The 16,400-nt window shown below is 40.7% G+C and overlaps 1 protein-coding gene across 1 annotated transcript; it reads left to right on the top strand.

Moving 5' to 3' along the window:
• Positions 1-607: 607 nt before the first annotated feature.
• On the top strand, positions 608-14,602 carry Gemin2 (gem nuclear organelle associated protein 2). Its single transcript, XM_075948333.1, has 10 exons — positions 608-804; positions 1,150-1,234; positions 3,899-3,988; positions 4,200-4,259; positions 6,358-6,471; positions 7,409-7,453; positions 8,640-8,708; positions 10,317-10,427; positions 12,898-12,956; positions 14,204-14,602. Exons 1-10 carry the CDS (start codon positions 668-670, stop codon positions 14,241-14,243), a joined length of 810 nt encoding a protein of 269 aa, XP_075804448.1. The 5' UTR covers positions 608-667; the 3' UTR covers positions 14,244-14,602.
• Positions 14,603-16,400: the final 1,798 nt, after the last annotated feature.

The raw sequence follows: 16,400 nt of genomic DNA, 5'->3' as shown, positions 1-16,400 counted from the left end.
TACTGCACATACTGGCTTTGTGGGAGCCTAGGCAGTTTGGATGCTCACCTTACTAGACCTGGATGGAGGTGGGTGGTCCTTGGACTTCCCACAGGGCAGGGACCCTGATTGATCTTTGGGCTGACAAGGGAGGGGGACGTGATTGGGGGAAGGGAAGGGAAATGGGAGGCGGTGGCGGGGAAGAGACAGAAATCTTAAATAAATAAATAAATAAATAAATAAAGCTCTCCATTCTTCCACTTTGTGTCAATTTCTTCCCCCGCAAAGCCGGAAAGGCACCACCCTCTTCAAAGGATTGTTAAGATTTAGATGACTGTAATGTGCTTCAACCAGTGGTTGAATTCTTTAGAACTCTAAAAATGATCAGTACAGCATTAATTTAGACACTATTCAATGCTATAAAAGTTCATCCTCGGTCCCAGCTCCCTACCCAAGCTTCAGAAGAGAAAATGGAATTAGGTTTTTTTTTAAAAAAAAAAAAAAAAAGACCTAGAAATTCTTTCGGAACCACTTCTGTTAGCTTCATTTCACCGCCGGAGCCATAAACTTGATGCAACCAGCAGGTTTGCGCGGCTCCGCCCCCCTAGGCCTATTCGCGTTGCGGAGGTCGCCGGAGCTCAGCATCAGCTGAGCGCAGGCGCAACAGGGCTTGGCGGGTTTGACTACCATGGCGTGGGTTCAGGCCGAGTCTGCGGTGGAAGAGTTGATGCCACGGTTGTTACCTGTGGAGCCCTGTGACTTGACGGAAGGTTTCGATCCCTCGGTGCCCCCCAGGACGCCGCAGGAATACCTGAGAAGGGTGCAGTGAGTGATGTTGCGCGAGTGGGCATAGACCTGGTGTCGCGCTTGACCCGTAGTGTGCGACAGAGTCCCTTTTCTGTTTGGGTTCCTGTCTCGGGCTGTCTGGGAAGTTTAAGATCCCTGTATATACAACCTACCGTGGGCAAATATGCCTTGAACTTGATTGCACGTTAAAAGGTGTGCTCTTAAATCTCTTTTAATCTAGGCAGTGTCAGGCGTTTTGTTCTTTTGTTGGGAGTCTGAATTTTATTTGCGATTTCATAATGAAGTAACATGCATCTATTGCACTGCACACGAGACACGAGCAAAGAGCAATAATAATAAGTTTCACACATGTACTGCTTGTAGGATCGAAGCGGCTCAGTGTCCAGATGTTGTGGTAGCCCAAATTGATCCAAAGAAGTTGAAGAGGAAGCAAAGTGTGAATATTTCTGTGAGTTTTACTAACCAAATGGGACTCTTCTAACCACACACAATCAAATGACTGAAGATTTTCTATCTTATCAAGAAAATCAGTTATGGCCTGACAGTGGTGGTGCACATCTTTAATCCCAGCATTTGGGAGTTTGAGGCCAGCCTGGTATGCAGAGCTAGTTCCAGGACAGTTAAGGCTTCACAAAGAAACCCTGTCTCGCAAAAAAAAAAAAAGAAGAAGAAGAAAAAATAATAAATTAGTTAAGGTTAGATTGCTCCCTACAAACTTAGACATCACTTGCAGGCTCACAAATTTTGGTTTGGATGCCAGCCTGCATTATGAGACCCCTTTGAAAGTGTAAATGTGTGTGTCATTTAAAAGATTACATACACACACCTCGAAAAAATACTTCAATTGTTTACTAATGCGGACCTTTACAAGTAAAATATGAAGGAATGTTTTACTGGCTATACCTTTATAGTTATTATCAAACTGGTGCTTGGTGCACATTCTCCATTTGACCTGGTATTTTCTCAGAACGGAAACACAAATGTCGTAGCATCCTTCTGTCCTTTCCGTGCAGACTCTGGTCTTTATTCGTTTGCTTATCCTGCACACTTTTTATTAAGCAGTTAGGTTGCGCTGGATACTAGGAACACAGCAGAAGATAATAGAGGAAAGGTGTCTACAGAGCAGGCATGTTGGTAAACACTTGTAATCCCAACACTTGGAGGTAGAGACAAGAGTGTTGGGAGGTCTAGGTAATTTTCTATTATATAGAGGGTTTCAGGCTAGCCTGGAATATATAAGACCCTCATCTCAGAAGGAAAGAATGAGGGAAGTCCCCTATGCCTGTACAGTAACAGTTTCCTAAAGGACACAGAAAATAACCAAATAATTACGCCATCTGGTCATTGCATGAAGAAAATGAACAGCACTCAATTAATAAAATGACTGCAGGCCTGGAAAGATGGCACAGTGGTTAAAAGCCCTGGATGTTCTTCCAGAGGATGCAGGTTCAGTTCCCAGCACCCATGTGACTACTCACTACTATCACTAAGCTCTAGTTCCAGGGGCTCTGATGCTCTCGTTTCACCCCTTCAGGTACCAGACCTGCACATAGTACACAGATATGCATGCAGACAAAACATGCACACAAAATAAATGAAACTTTTTAGTTAAAAATCTCTCAGCACTAGAGAGACAGGCTGGCAGACCTCTGTGAAGTTCAAGGCTAGCCCAGTGTACACAGTGATTTCCAGGACAACCGAGGCCATGAAGGGAAACCTTATCTCAGAAAAATGGAGGAGGGAGGTAGGCGGTTGCTGAGATCAAGTATTTTGGTTGTTTGTTTTGTTTTGTTTTGTTTTTTTTAATTTTTGAGACAGGGTTTCTCTGTAGCTTTTGGTTCCTGTCCTGGAACTAGCTCTTGTAGACCAGGCTGGCCTTGAACTTACAGAGATCGCCTGCCTCTGCCTGGGATTAAAGTGCGTGCGCTACCACCACCCAGCTTGAGATCAAGTTTTTGGGTGTTTTTGGAAGGTTTTTGATAAATTTTTTGTGTTTGAGGCAATTCCTTTAATGTTTATAATACGGATACTTTAATTCAGGCACTATAAGGTTATATAGCTTCACAAATTTTTACTTGATGGCACATGATTTCATGTAAACTTAGCTTTTTTTCAAATTTACCCAATTGTTTTATTAGAAGACGATGCCTGATCACTTGTTATCTGTGTGCTGTTTTGGAAAACAAGAGTAAGGTTAGGCACATAGGGTATTTAACTACTTTGTCTGAGAACTCCTGGGGTCGTGATGCCGTCACCATGCCCACCCTTACCCCCCCCCCAAAAAAAAGGGGGGTTTAAAAATGTAGATTTTTTTTTTCAAGTCAACTATCTTTGAGTTTTGGGTTTCATTTTTGACCATTCCAAAATTTTTTATTCTCTCTTCTTTGTTTCTCCTCACTATTATAGAAAAATAGAATTAAGTTATAATCCTTTAGATTCATATCCTTCATATTTCATAAGAACTTCACCTCCAACATTCAGCCCATATTTTTCTAAGTAAAATGACAAAGGGTCTCTCTTTTTTTATTTTTTTTTATTTTTTTTTTTTTTTTGGTTTTTCGAGACAGGGTTTCTTTGTGGTTTTGGAGCCTGTCCTGGAACTAGCACTTGTAGACCAGGCTGGTCTCGAACTCACAGAGATCCGCCTGCCTCTGCCTCCCGAGTGCTGGGATTAAAGGCGTGCGCCACCACCGCCCGGCTCTCTTTTTTTAAAAAAATGATTTTGTTATTTTTACTTAAAACGCATTTGTATTTTGCCTGCTTGTGTGTCTGTATGGGGGCATCAGATCCCCTGGAACTGGAGCTACAGACAGTTTTCAGCTGTGATATGGGTACCGGGAATTGAACCTGGAACCTTTGGAAGAACAGTCAATGCTGTTAACCACTGAGCCATCTCTCCAGCCCCAAAAGATCTCTTTTATTAACTGGTTCATAGATGTAAAGTAAACTACCTGCCTTTCTGCTCTAATAAAATGTACCTTTATTCTCTTAAATAATCTTATCATTCACTAAAACGTATTTACTCTTCATCTTGATTTTGCTCTTACTCTGCATAGGCATAGATTCTAATTACAGCACTGAAACAGCCTAACATCTGTGACCTGATTTCCAGCTTTCAGGATGCCAGCCTGCCCCAGAAGGTTATTCTCCAACACTTCAGTGGCAGCAGCAGCAAGTGGTCCAGTTCTCAGCTGTTCGACAGGTAAATGTCCCCTTCAATCAAATTAAACCTCCTCAGATGTACTTCTGTCCTTTGTCTGTAATTGAAATAATTATAAATACTCAAGTATTTGTGAATTACTTACCAAATTATTCTAATCATCAGAATATATTTGGCATTTATGTATTTTTTAAATTTTAGGGTAGTTTTTAGTTTTTCGTTCTCTGAAGATGATTAACTTTCCTTCCTGTAGAGTGTGAACAAGCACAGACATCACTGGAGAGCTCAGCAGTTGGACAGCAACGTGACAATGGTATGTGAGCTTCTCAGCTTACGTCGTCCAGTGTGTGCCTGTGAAATAATCCGTAGTCTAGTCTTTAAAGAGTTAAATGGTTAGTCTATACTATTCTTATTTTCCTACCTATGCCAATATGTGTGTATATCAGTTTGCTATAGTAATAGTCTGAGTCAGTGTTTAGTTACATTGCCCCAGCTGATGCGGAACTCATTATGTAGACCAGGCTAACCTTAGACACAAGGGTTTTGCCTGCTTCTGCCTCTGGTGGTGCTGGAATTAAAGGCATGCACCACCAAGACTGGCCCTTGACTGTTTGATTCACCTTATCTTGAGAGACTTAGGATATGTGAAAATGGTCAGGAACAAAATAGAGTATTACTGCTGTATCAGTTCTGCCGAAATAATAAGTAAGGCTGAGAAGTTAGGCTGTGTCCTTAGGATTATAGCCTAACAATATCCATAAAAGACTGTCAAATTACAATCTTACACAAGACCACCACCACCTTATACAGAAGGACTTCTGAGTCAGGAGCAGTGGCACTCTCCTAAATCCCAGCACTCCGGAGGCTGAAGCTGGAGGACCATAAGTTTGAGGCCAGCGAGAGTAATTTAAAGGTCAGTCTGGGCTTATAGGATAATCTTATCTCAAAAAAGCAAGTAAATGCAAACCTCTACCAGGACTTCTGCCCAGTTGCTCTTTGTTTGCCCTCAGACTTCTTTTTCAGAGTTTGCTCTGGTCCTTTCCTCCACCTCCCTAAGTACTCCTATGGCTTCCTATGTGTTTATTTTTCCTGCAGTGCTAGGGATTGAACTCAGGGCCTTGCATATGCTATGTAGTTCTTATACCTAGCCCTTGATTTCTTAAAACAAGTTTTGCTATGTAGCTCAGCCTAGCCTTAAACTTGGAATCCTCAAGCCTCTACCTCCTGAGTACTGGGACAGGCATGTGCTGCCGTGCGGGCATCTCTGGTTTTTTCATTTAGGTTGACAAATGGTGACTGTGTGACCTCTCCAGGCTTTTAAGGATTCTTCTAAACTGTTGCTTTTTTAGAATATAAATACATTTTCAGAATCTAAAGACACTGAAGGGGGGATTATTAGATTTTCTTGGTGAGACATTGATGTCATGCAATGAACATATTTATACTGCTTCACGGTAACCTGTGTAATAGTGAAGCCTGTGATCCATATTGGGATATTTCTTTCTGTGTCATAGCAACTTAGATATAATTAATTAACCTCCTAAAATATTAGCAGTTAAAGATTAGAATTGGGGAAGAGATGAATACATTATTCTAGGCAATTTTCTCCAATCTTTTAGAGAATCACACATTTAAGAAAGTGGCAAAAACTATTTATCTTCTGAAAGAGAAGAAAATACACTCCTTTTTTTAAAAAAGATTTATTTGTTTATCATGTATACAGTGTTCTGTCTGCATGTATGCCTGCAGGCCAGAAGAGGACACCAGATGGATTACAGATTTTTTGTGAGCCACCATGTGGTTGCAGGGAATTGAACTCAAGACCTCTGGAAGAGCAGCTAGTGCTCTTAACTGCTAAACCATATATCCAGCCCCAAAAATGTATTCTTTATGATCCAAATCCCCCTTTATAAATAGACCAGGCAGGGACCAGTGAGGTGGCTCCGTTTGTGAAGGCAATTGATGACCCAGTGTTTAATCTTCAGAACCCACATAGTGAAAGGAGAGAACTGACTCTTTCAAGGTGTTCTCTGACATGTACACGCATGAATGAATAGTAGAATTGGTTTGAGTTTTTGGAAAAGAGGACATCGAGTTAGAGTTCACTATGCAGCTTTAAAGGTCACATCTTCAACAGCAGTCACAGCCTACAGTTCTCGCAGTTAGTCCCAGCATAGGGGTCTAGAGAGTGTACACAGTTATGTCCATAGCTAGCACCATGTCTTTGAGTTGGGGTAATCGAGATATAGGGAACCCTCGGTTTCCTTTTTTTTTTTCTTGAAAATGAGCCAAAATTTTTATTTATTCTTTGCATTTGAAGTTCCCTTCAGTGGCATCTTTAGCCTCGCTTGTTTTTATGATGATCAGTGTAAAAATAAATAAATAGAAATAAGTAATTTTTTTTCTTTCAGCCAAAATCTGAAGATGAAGAAGGCTGGAAAAAATTTTGTCTGGGTGAAAGGTTATGTGCTGAAGGGGCTCTTGGACCATCTACAGATGAAAGCCCTGGGATTGATTATGTCCAAGTAGGTGGTGACCTAGATGAACATTAGCAGTGACAGACATGCAGACATTGACTAGTAGACTGGAGTTACCACAACCTGTTTGTGTGCGCCTCGTGACCTGAGAGCGGCTCGCTCTCTTCTCACAGGTCCTTACAAACAAAGCCGAGTGTGACTGGCGAAGACGAACTACTGTCTGATTCTGTGTAGAAAATACTAACCAACTTCCCACTTAGTTCATTGGCTTAGACAGTATCAGCCCACTTTCTAATTTACTGGGCTCATATTCTCTCGTATGTTAGTTATATAATGATTTTGTGAGTTAAAAGATTCTGTTATGGAAGGTGGAAGGGGTTTTATTTTGGGGCGGGGTCTCATTGCTGGGGCTGGCCTTGATATTACCTTCCTCCCGCCTTAGTCTTCTGAGTAAGCTAGGATTATGCGTACATTGCTGTCCTGTCTGCCTAAGATTCAGGGTTTGCTGGTTTGTTTGGTTTGGTTTGATTTTTGTGAAGCAGAGTTGGGAATTAATAAAGGGCATTTTTAATCTGAATTCAAAGCACAAAGAATAGTAGAGAAAGAGGCACTGAAAAAAATGCATGCCCTGGAACATAGGTGTGTACTTCTCAAGAGCTGCTTTGGTTTTCTTCGTTTTGTTTTGTTTTGAATGATTGAGCATGGGCTAAATACTAAGTTATAAGTAGTTATTGATAAATTTATTCTGCAGATGAAATATTGAGAGTATTTTTAAATTTTTCATAACTTTGTGGAGGATATGGAGACAGAGTCTTGCCCAGGGCTGACCTGGAAGTCACTGTGTAGCCCAGGATGGCCTTGACCTCATAATCATGATGGAATTTTCTGTCCTTTGTTAGGCGCGAAATTTTCCAGTTTGACCAGAAGTAAATGAAGCCCGACTTGTGCTGACATTAGTAAACCCCAGTCTCCTTTTCTCTTTCAGATTGGTTTTCCTCCCCTGCTTAGCATTGTAAGCAGAATGAATCAGGTAAGCATCCTCAAACAGTAACTCAGTCTTTTCTTGCAGTTTATATGAAAGGGTTTGAATCCACTTACTCAGCATTTACAGTGTTCAGGGTCTTGTCCTAGGCCCTGCAGTGATTCTGATTGTATTTCTATGTGAGAGAATAATGTTAATGGCTGTTTTATAGCTGAGCAAACAAAATTTCATCAAGTAAAAGGATCCCGTGACAGATGGCTCTTGTGTTCCTGATATGGTACTAACGTGTTCATTTGTGTACATTTAATTATGTGTGTTAAGCCTACATCTGAAATTCAGTACTTGAGGCCAAGACACAGTTCTAGTTTTAAAGGACCTGTCTCAGCATAGTTAGTGAAGGTTAAGATACATAATTTATTGGATAAAATAACTAATTTATTAGACCGAATGGGAAAAACAGAATTTTATTCATTAGTCCTTTAGGAGAGGAGATTTTTATTGCCAGCTTTAAAGCAAATGAAGCTATCGAATCAGTGATTGAGCCTTTAACCCCAGCACTCAGGGTGGATCTCTGATTTCAAGGCCATCCTGGTCTATAGAACGAGTTCCAGGAAAGCCAAGACTACACAGAGAAACCCTGTCTCAGAAAGGAAAGAAGCTGGTAGTCATAGTTGGGTTTTTTTTTTTTTAAGTACCCAATTCTCCACGCATTGATGATTTCATCTGTGTGATTTTAAAACAGCCTTCTCTAGCTAAGTTTGCTTCTCTTTAGAGTTGGTTTTCAAGTTTGTTTGAATTGGTAAGTAAACTAAAGGCTCTTTTTGGAGGCGTATTTGAAATTTTTTACTAGTGACAAACTAAATTTAAAGGCTGAGTTAACACTCGAGACTGTAAGACTATTTCTCTGAAAAGACTTTACATCAGGCTTGTGCTCACACTGGGAGGCAGCGGCCGCAGGACAGCCACAAGTATGAGACCCTCTTCTCTGCGCTGTGAACCCAGGCCAGTCAGGACCACATAGCGAGACCATGTCTCAAACAAAACAAAAGACCGGTTGCTAGTTACTGAGGGTTTTCTCTGGAAGCCTAAAGATCAAAGCCACTTTAACCTTGCAGCTGCTTTTTAGCTATAGTTAGTGAAGCTCGTGTTGAACTTGTCAGTGTTTTATCTCTAATGTCGCTGCCTGTCCCCACCCCACTGCTTTTTATTTTATTTTATTTATTTTTTTTTTTAGGCAACAGTCACTAGTGTCTTGGAATATCTGAGTAATTGGTTTGGAGAAAGAGATTTTACTCCAGAATTGGTAGTATTGCATCTTTTTCTTTTCATTATGCAGGCAAAATTATGTTTACTTATATGAGGTGTAACTGGGGTATTTATATTTACATATGTGTATGCATGTATATGTATTCATGTGTTCTGCAATATAAAATCCAAATCTTATTTATAAATAAGCACCGTATTTTCCTCATTAAGAAGGTCATAGGGACTGGGATTACCATGGCACCTGTCTGTGAATTGTAGCACTTGGGAGGCAGATGTAAGAGTTTGAGGGCAGCCTCAGCTCCATAGTGAACTGTAGGTCAGCCTAGGCTACAGAATAAGACCTTATCTCAAAAACGCAAAACAGGGGGCTAGAGAGATGGCTCAGAGGTTAAGAGCATTGACTGTTCTTCCAGAGGTACTGAGTTCAATCCCCAGCAACCACATGAAGGCTCACAACTATCTACTATGAGATCTAATACCCTTTTCTGACATTCAGGCAACATGCAGACAGAACACTGTATACATAATAAATAAATAATAATTAAAAAATATAAAACGGGAGCCAGATGGTGGTGGCGCGAGCCATGAATCCCATCACTCAGGAGGCAAAGAGAGGCAGGTCTCTGTGAGTTTGAGGCCAGCCTGGTCTACACAGTGAGTTCTAGGACAGGCTTCAAAGCTACACAGAGAAACCTGTCTTGAAGGGGAAAAACTTTTAGAAATGTATTAATTATACATTAATATGTTTATAAATTAAATTGATATGTATAAATATATAATCTATAATACAGTAACATATGAAATAATATATGTAAAGTGTTTCTATATCTATAAAATATATTTAATATATATATATGATGCAGGTTTTAAACGTGGGTATTAAGAGAAAAAAATTTTCTCAAAGAAAATTAATACTCACCAGGAACCTGGATGTGGTCTTCTCTGAGAGTCACTCTTTCAATCTTCAGGCAGGTGTAGTAGCACATGTAGTAATGAAATCCTAGCACTGAGGGCAGAGGCAGGCAGATCACTCATGAGTTCAAGGCCTGCCTGGACTACATAGCAAGTCTAAGGCCAGCAAGGTCTACAAAGTAGGCCCTGTCTCAACAAAAACAATTCTTTAGCCTATTTTTTAATGAGATAATACACCCCAGTGTGGTGATACACGATACACACCTTTAATCACAGCATTGTAGAGGCAGAGGCAAGCTGGAGACCAGCCAGAGATACATAATGAAACTTTGTCTCAAAAAACAAAAATGATTTTTCTTATAATTGATATCCTCAGAACAAGGCATGGTTTAAGATCCCCTTTAATCCCAGCATTCATGAGGCAGAATCAAGTAGATTTCTGTGATTTCCAGGCCAGCCATGGCTACACAATGAGACTCTGTATCCACAAAAAAGGTGGGGAGGGAAATAAACGATAGTACAAATAGCAGAAATGAGTTTGTTGGGAATTGGGTGCTATTTTAAAGGAGCTAGTGGTCTAGGTCTGTGGCTACAAGACAGAAGAACTATCATTTGATTTATTTGTCCTTTGATTTGTTCATAGCATGTAGGCAGATAACAGCATTAGGCATTTAGAAAAGCAGATTAAATAGGTGCTTCATTGTTTATTTATTACTTCTTAATTTTTACTTAGGGAAGATGGTTTTATGCTTTGCTGGCTTGTCTTGAAAAGCCTTTATTGCCTGAGGCTCATTCACTGATTCGACAGCTTGCAAGAAGATGCTCTGAAGTTAGACTCCTCGTGGTGAGTTACAGTGTATATTTCAGATTCTTATTGTCTACTTGTGTATATGGTGGGAGAGAAGATATCAGTGATATATGAAGTAGAAAAATGTGGGATTAGCCAGGCGGTGGTGGCACGTGCCTTTAATCCCAGCACTCAGGATGCAGAGGCAGGCGGATCTCTGAGTTCAAGGCCAGCCTGGTCTACAAGAGCTAGTTCCAGGACAGGCTCCAAAGCTACAGAGAAACTCTTGTCTCGAAAAATTTTAAAAAAAATGTGGGATATGTTATTAGTTGAGAATAAAGCGGCCACAAAAATAAGTCTCAAATATGCTAAATTAAATAATGTAAAGCCAAATATGGTGGGCAAGACTGTAATCCTGTCACCTAGGAGGTGGAAAGGGGAGTAATGCAATTTAAGTCCAGCCTGGGCTATACAAAAGACCCTCTCAAAAAAAGGGGGAGGGCTGGAGAGATGGCTCAGCGGTTAAGAGCATTGCCTGCTCTTCCAGAGGTCCTGAGTTCAATTCCCAGCAACCACATGGTGGCTCACAACCATCTGTAATGAGATCTGGTGCCCTCTTCTGGCCTGCAGGCATACATGTATACAGAATATTGTATACATAATAAATAAATAAATATTTTTTTAAAAAAGGGGGAGGGAGCAAGCATGATGGCATACACCTTTAATCCTAGCACTTAGAAGGCAGAGGCAGGTGGATCTCTGTAAGGCCAGCCTAGTCTGCAAGTGAGCTTCAGGCCAACCATGGCTACAGAGTAAGACCTGTCTCAAAAAAAAGAAGAATGTGGAAAAAAAGTACAGTGAAGATTTTTCCCCCAGGTAAAGGAAGTGTGAAGGTACACAGACAAGATCTAAAGTGGCCGAGTCCCAGAACTTCGGCTCTGATGCTCGTGACTTCTATCCTCCTCTTAGTCTGTTTTGTGCTGCGGTAGCAAAGTGCCTAAAGCCGGTGTTTACTAAGTACCGGGGAGTCGAATCCAGGGACCTGAGTGTGCTGGGCAAGCACTCTCCCAGCCTGAAAAGAAACTGATTTTAGTTCAGTTTTGGAAGCTCAGAGGCCCCATCTATTCTACCTCCCAGCTACATCGTGATATAATGGGGAGGCTCACCTAACGGGAGCGTATGTAACAACCCCTGTTGTAGTGCCCATAAACCTAGAACCCTTGGAAACAGCATTAATTTTTTTTTAACCTGAGACAGGGTCTCTCCGTGTAGCCCTGGCTGTCCTAGAACTCATTCTGTAGACCAGGCTGACCTCCAATTCAAAAGGTCGCCTGCCTCAGCTTCCTAAGGGCTGGGATTAAAAGCGTGCGCCCCCACTGCCCCATCATTAATTGTTAATCTTTCTGAACAGCATCTTTCTTTAGATAATGATCTTGGGCTGATGACCTGAGTTTGATATACTGGGAAATACACACACACTAAATAGAAACATAATTAAATAAAATAAAGCTGCATGGTGGTAGCACATGCCTTTAATTCCAGCATTTAAGATGCAGAGGCAGGAGAATCTCTGAGTTCAAGGCCAGCCTGGTATACAAAGTGAGTTCCAGGACTATTACACAGAGAAACCCTGTCTTGAAAAACCAGTAAAATAAGAGATTGTAGCTGGGGCTATAGCCTGTTGATTACAGTGTTCATCCAGCATGCACAGGGTTCTAGCCATAGCACTGCATATTTTAAGTGTGATGACCCAATCTTGTCAGCACTGGGGAGGTGGAGGCAGGAGGATCAAGGACAGCCTGGAGACTACATAGGAATTTTAGGCCCCACTGAACTACATGGAACCTAAGCCTGAGAGTAAAATAAAGGGCCTCTTGTTAGTAACTAAAGAATGCAGATACCTGGAGGCCCCCAAATTGGTTATCCAACACCAATTGGCCAGCCCCGAAATTGTGTGCATAGGTAACAGCATATGGACTAAGCAGGTTGTGTGTGTGTGTGTGTGTGTGTGTAAAGAGGAGAAGAAGCCATGAATTTAAGAGAGTAAGATAGGAGTACTTGGAAATGATTGGAGGGAGGAAATTTGGGATCAGGGAAAATAATGTGTTTATATTTAATTTTATTTTATAAATAAAAGATGGCCCAGATGTAGTGACATGCCTTTAAGCACTCAGGAGACCAAACAGACAGGTCCCTGTCTACATACGCAGTCCAGTGTACATAAGGAGTTCCAGGCCAGCTGGGGTATACAGTGCAAACTTGCCTCAAAAAAAAAAAAATACCCCAATGTTTTCAGGGAATATGTAAGTTCAGTTTTCTTTTGTCTGTCCCTTTTGAGGACAAGGCTGGCCTTAAATTCACAGCTCCGCCTGCCTCTGCTTCCCAGTCTCTGCTGCCCAAGGCGTGAGTCAAACACCAGCACCGATGTTTATTCCATGTGGTGACGGCTATCACCTAATAAAATTTTCACGTTTTCATCTTAAAAGGAAATTTATTAAGGAAAAACTGTACTTTTTCTGTTTTCCAGGGCAGTAAAGATGACGAAAGAGTTCCTGCTTTGAATTTACTGATCTGCTTAGTTAGCAGGTAAATTAGGAGATCTGACTTCCTGTTTGTTATCCACATAAGGTAGAACATTCATTTTCAGTTGCTGTATATTTTTTTCTAGTATGTTTAATTTCATTTTCTTTTTTTAAAGATAGATATCTTCTTTTTAAGATTTATTTATTTTATGCAAGTGTTCTATCTGCATGTAACCTTTATGCTAGAAGAGGGCATTAGTCCCTACTAGACATGGTTGAGAGCCACCATGTGGTTGCTGGGAATTGGACTCGGGACCTCTGAAAGAGCAGCCCTTGCTCTCTCAACTGCTGAGCAGTCTCTCCAGCCCTTTATCAGTACTGGGGAAATAACCCATTGTCTTGTATGACAGGCGAGGGTCTACCAGCTAAGCTGCTTCTCCATTCCTTGTTTGGTTGAATACCTTGTATCAGGGTTTCACCTGGATTGATTTGGAAATATATTCTAAATCTAAACAAAAGGCACACATTGATTTTAGGTCTCTTTCTGGACATGTTTTTAATTGTTGATCAGTGGTTTGTTATTGTTGTTTGTTTGCTTTGTCCTGTTTTTGCTAGCACCTTTCTAAAGCTTCATAAATAATGCTTAACTAAATACCCAGATGCCATTCCCTTTCATAGACAAGATAGGATTGGAGAATACACATATGCTGAACTGAACTGAACTTCTAGGGGTTTTTCTTTGTTTTGTTGTTTTGTTTTGTTTTTTTGAGACAAGGTTTCTTTGTCTAGCTAGTCCCAATTGCTATACTACAATTTACTCCGTAGAACAGGCTGGTGTCAAACTGAGACATCCCCCTGCTTCTGCCTCCCAAGTGCTGGGACTAAAGGCATCCACCACTGCTACCCAGCTCATCTAGTTTCTTGGTCTATTAATAATTACACTGTTTAATAGATTTAATTTTACTGAGTGCTTTATATCACTCTTTTTTCTTAGTGTTTCATAATAGGTACTCATTTAACCCTACACCATTGATTTAGAGATGAAGAAACTATGGCAAAAAGATGAAAAGTAACTTTCCTCCTTCCTGAACATCACAGATGTAGTATGGTAGATAGCATCCAAACCCAGGCAGCTTTACTGAAGAACTCAGCATCCCCCTCCCTCGCCCCATTTTTTTCATGTGTAAGCTGTTTTCCCATCAGGTAGAAGGCTGTAGTTTAATCTCTTTATTATAGAGTTGAGAGCTTTTACTGCTACAGGTAGTGCTATACTTGATATGAATGCATATACTGAATTCCTTTTATTACTAGGTATTTTGACCAGCGTGATTTAGCTGATGAGCCATCTTGATAGAGCTTAACTCCTGGGGATGGAAGATAGTTCGTCGAAGGCGGCCTGAGTCCGAGGAAGCATAATGCCAGTTTGAGAACAGAGTACATCACTTCTTCCACACTCTGTGAAGTGTTTCATCTTAATCTGCAGCTCAAGTTGATATTCAAAATGTAGACAGTATTGAAATAGCTAAGGAAAAGCCCACGGGTATCTGATGAACAGTTGGGATAGTTTCTTCAGTCATGTGCGTTGAAAATAGATCAAGTGTGACTTATTACTTAAGCAGCTTGCATAAAAACTGATGAAATTTTATACCGGTCCCTGGTGCTGTTTCATTGTTTGTTTACAAATATACATATGTATTTATGTTAAATGTATTTTGACTACTCAAATTTTGTTTGACTCTTGAACAAAATAAAAGACTGGGTGTCCTTATAATTAGAATTCATACAGATGAAATGGCAAATATGTTCATAGTCAACAAAACTAACTAAATGTTCAGGTTTAAACTCAGTCATTTAATTGTACCACCAGATCTTTCTAGCAGATCATTTTCAGTAGTGTCCTAATGATGGTACGAACTTGTAGTCCCAGCATTTGGAGGTCTAAGCCAATTTAGGCTACATAATAAGACTCTACCTCAAAAAAACAAGGGAGTAGAGATGGATGATGAGCGGTTAGGAGCGCTTGCTGCTCTTGCAGAGGACGTACGTTCAGTTCCCAGAACCTGCATAGCAGCTGCCAACCATCTGTGCCGTCAGTTTCATAGCATCTTGTGATAGACCAGCTCAGACAGGACAGGGTCTCAGGAACAGGTGGGTGAGGAGTCAGCAAATGAAAAACAGACCCAAGACTCAAAGGAATTGCATCTGAATGCATCTTTACTAGGCATGAGACTCATCCTTATACAGAAAAAAATTGCTTAACAGCATGTATTATTTTTTCATGTGATACAGATTATTAGAATAATTATATCAGATACATGAGAATAGAATTTCATCAGACAGATGTCCCTGGGGTGAGTCTGCAGTTGGTCATGCTATACATGGCTTGGCATTAGTTTCGATATAAATCTTTTTTTTTTTTTTTGGTTTTTCAAGACAGGGTTTCTCTGTGGTTTTGGAGCCTGTCCTGGAACTAGCTCTTGTAGACCAGGCTGGTCGATATAAATCTTTATCTAGGTCATGAGTTTATGGCATTTTGAGCTAAGGGCAAGTGGTTGTGGTTAACAGTCACACGGTGTACAGTCTTTTTATATTTCTGTCATCTATGCAGAACTTCTTTTCTTCTCCTCCATATTTCTAACTCCTCAAACCTTCCCCAAAACCAATCTCAAGAAGTTACAGGCAGTTATCTCTCTCTTCTTATCCCATCTTTGCTGATTCTGTCTTAATTGCTTAATTAAGTTTGTCTTTTGTTCTTTATTTACTCAGCACCAGATTAAACTTGGAAACCTTTTTGCTTTAAATGTTAACCCATCTTTCTCCATTAGCATCATGTACTCCTATATATGGCAGTGTTTCGTCAGTAGACTCTGGAAACTTAAACATACTATCTTCCCTTCCAGAAGAAACCAGACTGCGTTCCTTAGGACATAAGCAGGTAATGCCAAAGGTGCAAGGGCTCCGATGCAGGAAGCACAGTACACACACGCCTTCTCTGCAGGCACTCTTCCTTGAAGTTTGTGCTACAGCCTACGTGAGAGATCATACAGACTCCGCAGGAGGTGGCATGTCAGGATCTTATATCGTGGTCTGCCCTCCAGGTGCTGGGCATGCATACTGGGTTACATAAAGGCAAAACACTTCTATACATTAAAAATAAACAAATCTAAACAATAAAGTCTAAAAACAAGAACATGCACCACAGCTGGACCTAAAGCTTCACATTGTGGGACTGGAGAGACGGCTCAGCCACTAAGCGCACTGGCTGCTCTTAGAGAGGTCCTGAGTTCAGTTCTCAACAACCACATGGTGGCTCACAATGATAGATAGTATGTATAGTACAATCTGATGCCCTTCTCACATAAAGGTGTACATGCAGATAGAGCACTCATATACATAAATAAGGAAGGATGCACTGGGAACTGATGATACGATACAGATGAAGTGTCAGTTATGGTTTGTTTGTTTTAGTTTCTATAGCCAGTAGCATAAAGTTATATATACTACTTAC

The sequence above is a fragment of the Microtus pennsylvanicus genome, chromosome 14, assembly GCF_037038515.1.
Source record: "Microtus pennsylvanicus isolate mMicPen1 chromosome 14, mMicPen1.hap1, whole genome shotgun sequence".
NCBI classification, from domain to species: domain Eukaryota; kingdom Metazoa; phylum Chordata; class Mammalia; order Rodentia; family Cricetidae; genus Microtus; species Microtus pennsylvanicus.
The sequence above is the reverse complement of the archived record's forward strand: the minus strand, read 5'-3'. Positions and strand labels throughout refer to the sequence as shown.

Excerpts from the sequence above, each read along its gene's own strand:
- Gemin2 (XM_075948333.1), top strand. The coding sequence starts at position 668 with ATGGCGTGGGTTCAGGCCGAGTCTGCGGTGGAAGAGTTGATGCCACGG. Across the intron at positions 805-1,149 it reads GAATACCTGAGAAGGGTGCA|GATCGAAGCGGCTCAGTGTC; the intron begins GTGAGTGATGTT and ends TACTGCTTGTAG. Across the intron at positions 1,235-3,898 it reads AGCAAAGTGTGAATATTTCT|CTTTCAGGATGCCAGCCTGC; the intron begins GTGAGTTTTACT and ends CCTGATTTCCAG.